The 6,160-nt window shown below is 54.4% G+C and overlaps 1 protein-coding gene across 2 annotated transcripts in view; it reads right to left on the reverse strand.

Moving 5' to 3' along the window:
• The window catches only part of PKN1 (protein kinase N1), a 30,576-nt gene extending 26,157 nt beyond the window's left edge, over nucleotides 1-4,419 (reverse strand). The window contains exon 1 of one of the 2 annotated variants that reach the window (XM_003797890.3): nucleotides 4,179-4,419. In XM_003797890.3, the coding sequence (XP_003797938.1) occupies nucleotides 4,179-4,199 (21 nt within the window). In that variant the 5' untranslated portion in view covers nucleotides 4,200-4,419. Of the gene's footprint in view, nucleotides 1-3,079; nucleotides 3,145-4,178 lie in introns of those variants that run through there. The other variant, XM_023518006.1, reaches the window with a different exon arrangement.
• Nucleotides 4,420-6,160: the final 1,741 nt, after the last annotated feature.

The raw sequence follows: 6,160 nt of genomic DNA on the forward strand, positions 1-6,160 counted from the left end.
TGACAAACAGGCTCCCACAAGGGTACACAGGCTCCAAGGGCTGACTTGGGTATGCATACACTTTCACATACATACAGGCAGGTGCACGGAACACAGGCTCACAAGTGTGTGCACATTTCTACACTGACAGTCTGTGTCTGCAACATGGGTGCCCAGGTTTGCACATTCTTGTGCCTACTGAGTATACACTTAATTGCAAATGCCTGGAAGTGTTTCTGTGGGACACTTAAGAACCTGTATGATAGACGCTCCCACCAGCCTGAGTGGACGTGGCCTGTGTGCTCGTGCTCATGCATGTACACATGCTCACACATGTATGCACATCTCCACTCGTGCATGTACACATGCTTACACACATATGCACACTCCCTGAGGCCTCCACAGCGTGCTCATGCTCCCACGGGCTTCCAGTCCTGCCACTACCTGCAGGTGTCCCTGTAGCCAGAGCCTCTTGCCCACCTCTTGTCCCTGGCTTCCCCTTCAGGGTCAGAACAGCCAGATCTGCAGAGGCAAGATCCCCTTCCTGCAGACAGACCATCCCAACTTCCTGCTTCCTCTTAGTCCAGGTGCCAGCTGCTGCTGACCACAGCTCAGAGTTCTAGGGTCCAGCCAGCCCAGTGGCACCTCCATAAGGCCAGCATCATAAGGAGACAGCACTGGGGGACAAAAATACCCCCAAACCAGCAGCTCACAAACCACTTGCTAAGCACACACCAAAGCTCAAATACAATTACAGATGCTCCTCAACTTACAATGGGTTACATCCCAATAAATCCATGGTTAAGTAGAAAAAAAATTTTTTTTTGAGACAGAGTCTCACTATGTCACCCCTTGGTAGAGTGCTGTGGCATCACAGCTCACAGCAACCTTAAGCTCTTGGGCTTAAGCAATTCTCTTGTCTCGGCCTCCCAAGTAGCTGGGACTACAGGTGCTCACCACGACGCCTGGCTATTTTTTGTTTAGTAGGCTGGGGTGGGGGTTTGAACCCACCAGCCCCAGTACATGAGGCTGGCACCTTAACCACTGAGCCATGGGCACCAAGCCAAGTGGAAAATATTTTATGTTTGAAAATGCATTTAATACACCTAAGCTAGGTGCAGTGACTTATGCCTTTAATTCCAGAAATTTAGGATTGCTTGAAGCCTGTAGTTTGATATCAGCCTGGGCAAATTAGTGAGACTTCATCTCTACAAAAAAAAAAAAATACACTTAACCTACCAAACATTATAGCTTAGCTAGCCTACCTCAAATGTACTAGGAGGATTTGCATTGGCTTACAGTTGTGCACGGTCATCTAACACAAAGCCTATCTAATAATAAAGTTGGATATCTATGTAACTTATTAGTACTGTACGGAAAGTAAAATACACAATGATTGTATGGGTACTCAAAGAACAGCTTCTACTGAATGGGTATTGATTTTGCACTACTGTGAAACTGAAAAATTTAAGTCAAACCATCCCAAGTCAGGGACCATCTGCATGAATAATAGCGGTCACTACAAACTTCATCTAAGTCAACTAATGCAACTCCATAACATGGGTGCTATTATCACCCATCTTCAAGATGAGGAAGCTGAGGCCCAGAATGGTGATGTAACTTACTCTAAGGTCTGACAACCAGCAGAAGACAGGGCCAGAATTTAAAGCAAGAGAACCTAGAATCCAAATTCTGACTAGGAAATGGCCTCATGTGCATTATTGCCCTTAGCTGTGAGAATTTATTTCACAGACAAGGAAAGGTGTCCTTGGCTTTTGACTGATCTTGAAGGGAGCTGCCCCCAGGGAGTATCACTGCAGGCCAAGAGCATCACCCCCATGAACAAACCAACCTTTGCTAATAAACCTGAGTAGCTGCTGTTATTCTCCCCACTTTAAAGGTAAGAAAACTGAGGATTGAAGAGGTAATAGCAATTCTCAGTGGAGGAGGGATTTCATCTCCAGCCCGAGGAACATGTGACACATCTGTAGATATTTCTGTTTATCATGACTATGAGTGGGTAGGTGGCATCTATTAACCGAGAGGCCAGGGATGCTGCCCAACACCCTGTAGTACAAAGGATGGTCCCCAACACAAAGAATGACCCAGCCTCAAATGTCAGGACTGCTGAGGCCAAGAAACCCTGGGTTAAAGGATGTGGAACTAAGCTGCTGATCATGAGCTTACCAGGAACAATTTCACAGTAGCCACTGCCTGCCATGTGCTGGCCAGGTCTCCATCTCTTTCCCCCATGAACACTCTATTCATCCCATTTTGCCCATGGCAAAACTGAGGCTCAGAGCCAAAAGCACTGGGCCCAGGTCACACAGCAAGGAAGAGTTAGCACTGAGATTTAAACCTAGACTCACCTAGTACCACCCTCACTCAACCAGGCCCCACCCTGTCCCCAGCAGGCAGAGCAGGGTACAGGCAGGAGCAGGGCCAGCTCACATGGGAAAAGTCCACGCAGGTAGGAGGAACGTCTCCCTAAGCCCCACCTCCAGCAGCTAAAGCCAGAGAATATGTAAAACAGAGAGGGAGGGGTTTGGCCTCCTGGGGCCTCCTCCCTTGGGTGACTCACTTCTACCCAGGGCCAAGGGGTCACCTAAGGGTGACCAGCAAGGTAAACCCAGCAATCAGGGACCTGGCCTGGCCTTGGAGAGTACCTGTTCTTCTGTCTCCCACCATGGAACTGAAGACCCCAGACCACAGAGGCCTCATACCTCCCCCTCTTTCTAAAGCAGCCAGGGACCTAGACCACCTCATCCGGAGATTTCAATGCCTTGAGCATTTCCGGAATCTGGACAGGACATCCGTTTTCAGGACACAGAATAGACAAGCACACATTGGGACAGAGGGGATAGGACAGCAGTGGGCCCAGGCAGCCATGAGAAAGGGATGCCCAGGAGGGAGGAGGAGAGTGAGCAAAAGATGGAAAGGGTGTGGGTCCAGCCTCATTCCAGGAATCACAGCCTGTCTGGGTCATGTGTGGGCTATGCCAAGTGCATGCAAAGATGCTCCAGAATGGGATTCCTACACAGCCCTCCCTGGGCCAGCGGGTGGAGACAGGGACCCTGGCCCATCCCGCCGGAGGTCTGACCTTGTGTGATCGGCAACACCAGATACGCCCAGCTCCTCGGCAAGGCTGGCAGGCCATCAGCAAGGCTGGGGGTGGGAGCAGTCATGGGGGTCACAGGGAAGACACAGAGGGGACAGGGCAGGTGCAGAAGGAGACAAGAACCCAGTTACACAGCAACCACAGGACAATGAACTGAATGGTAAGGTACTTATGGGGACACTGGAGGCACATACATGTCTCAGATTAGGATCACTGAACCTAAGGAAGTTGGAGGTCAACTGGTCCTGCTTGTCACAGATGGGAAAGGTGAGTCCAAGGCAATGATGCCCACCAGGTGGCATGGGAAGAACCTGGCTGGGCTGGTAAGCTGCTGCCAGTCACGTGTGCCTGTGTGTGCTGTGGGGGTAGGTGACCCAGCCCAGCCCAGCCCAGCCCTGCCCTACTGCCCATGCATAAAAGATTCCAGGTATGGGAGCACTCCTGGCCTTCTCACCCGGACACTCCCCACCTGGGATAAGGTTCTACCTCACAGCTTGGAGGGTGGGGATAGGGTTCCCAGTCCCCTGACATAATGAAGGGACTCAGGCACTTCCGCCAACAGGTGCCAATCTGGGTGGCGTCCCGACCATCATAAACCTCAGTCTAGAAACAGACGGTGGCTGAAGCTTTGTTGTGAGGGGGAGGGGCGCGGGCCGGGCGGCCTCCTCCCCTCCAGGGGCACCGCGCCAGACACCTGTCCCAGGTGAAGCGGCACCTGCCAGGCACCCAAAGCTGGAGAGGGGGATGAGTGGGGGCTGCGACAGGCACTGGGACACATAGACAGCCACAGACACCCGAAGTCACGCCTTCGCCGCTCCCCCTCTAATTCTCAGGGAAGGGCCGATTTTGGAGGTACGGCGTGGGCCTCCGGGACTGTCCTCGCCCCCTGAATCCCCATCGGTACTTTCACCAGTTAAGAAGCGGGCCGTGCTGGCTCCACGGTCCCGACCCAGGGAGGGGGCGCCTGACCCTTGGGAGGTCCCCTCCGTCGTCGCCCGGGTCCAGGAGACCCCACAGCGCGCAGGTGGGGGTCCCTGGAGCCGTCGGGCCGCCCAGAAGCTAGGGATGCAGGTGCGCCTACCTGCACAGCGTCGCTGGCCATGTCCTCCTGCCACCCGCCAGGGGGTCCCCGCGCGGAGGGAGGGGCGGCGAGAGGAGCGCGCGTGCGCCCCGCGCGCGGCGGGGAGGGAGCGGGCGCGGCGCGACCCTCCCCGGCGCCTGGCCCGCTCCGGCCTGCTCTGCTCCGGCCCCGCCTGGCCAGGCCGCCGCGTCCGCGCGCCGCGCCCTCCGGCCCCAGCGGCTGCGGCCGGGCCCGGTCACGTGACCCCGGAGGTCTGCGCCCGGGGAGGGGGCGGGGCCGCGGGGGCGGGGCTCCCATTGGCCCCGGGGCTGCGGGGTCTGGCCTGCAGGCTCCCTCCTTCCTCCTGAGCACCCTTCTGTTCCTCTCCTCTCCTCGCCTGGTACTGGGTCCCAGGACCACTGCACTCTGCCGAGGGTTTCCCCCATTCGAACGCGTGGGAATCCGAAAAGAAGGATGAGCCCTTTTAAAGTGGGGAGAAGCGGAGGCCTCTGGGCCTCCCAGGACCCCTCTAAAACCCCAAACAGTAGTTAATTCTCCACATATTTGCAAGCTCAAGTCAACTGGACCTATAGTCCCCCATTCGCGGGCATAGAAATGTTCCCACTGCCTGGAAACAAGCTCTGGATAGACCTGTGTTCAAATCTCAGCTCCTCGTGCCTGAGGCAGCCCCAAATCCCAAAGGACGCCTCATCGGCGAAATCGGAAGAAGGATGTCCCCGCCTGTCTAATATTGGTAAAATTAAATGAGACAGTGCATACCAACTATTGAGAACACACTAGGCGCTTAATAGATGTTAGCTGCTGTGTTTTTGTTTGTTTTATTTTACTTTATTTTATTTTTTTGAGACAGAGTCTCAAGCTGTCACCCTGGGTAGAGTGCTGTGGCATCACAGCTCACAGCAACCTCCAACTCCTGGGCTCAAGCGAGTCTTCTGCCTCTGCCTCCCAAGTAGCTGGGACTACAGGCCCCCGCCACCACGTCCGGCTATTTTTTGGTTGCAGCCATCATTGTTGTTTGGCGAGCCCAGGCTGTATTCAAACCCGCCAGCTCAGGTGTATGTGGCTGGCGCCTCAGCCACTTGAGCCACAGGCGCCAAGCCGTTTGTTTTATTTTTTGAGACAGGGTCTACCTCTGTTGCCCAGGCTGGAGTGCAGTGGAGAAAAGTGGAGCTCACTGCAGCCTCAAACTCCTGGGCTCAAGCTATCCTCCTACCTCAGCCTCCTGAGCAGCTGGGACTATAGTTGTGCTGGCTAATTTGTGTGTGTGTGTGGTCTCACTCCTACTGTAACTCTTAGCCTCCAGCGATCCTCACACCTCAGGCCTCCCAGAGTGCTGGGATTACAGGCGTGAGCCAATGCTACCTGGCCTCCTACCTGGTCACTTTTAATGTTATTGACATTATTATTAAAAGGGACCTGAACCCTAAGTTGGCTCCTGACTCTGTTGGACCTGTGGCACACTGGCCTCTACGCCTCCGTTTTCTCCGGTGTAGAATGGGGACCAGCCTCTTTTTTCAGGGCTGCTGCAGTCAAATGGCGCTCCATAAATGCAGATTCGTGCTCAAGTGGAGGATGGAGGCCTCTGCGGAATTTCTCCGGAGTCTCCGGAGTCTCCAGAGCTTGCAGCTTGGTTCGTAGCTGCGGTCAGACCCAACACTCCCTCAGAAACCCAGTGATGGAGCCAAACGTTGGTCCCCGAGGACTCCCTGCAGGGAGCGCTCCCTGGCGGCGTTGCCTGCACTCTGGCGCCCTCCGGGATCCGCCAAAGCATCCAAGGCTGCGGTGTACCTTGGTTACGCGTGCTGCGTGGTTTCAGTCGTCCTAGAGATCAGGACGCTGTGTTTTCTCTCTTCTTTTTAACTCTGGGCGACTCTTTAGGGGATTTTAACAGGGAAAGAGAGAAATAAGAGAAGAATTATACTGATCCGGAATCTGTAGCACTTTTCTCCACGGTCCTCACCAAATCTAGCCCCCACCATCCA

This window comes from Otolemur garnettii, unplaced genomic scaffold, assembly GCF_000181295.1.
Source record: "Otolemur garnettii isolate 467f Iridium unplaced genomic scaffold, OtoGar3 scaffold00127, whole genome shotgun sequence".
Taxonomy (NCBI): Eukaryota; Metazoa; Chordata; class Mammalia; order Primates; family Galagidae; genus Otolemur; species Otolemur garnettii.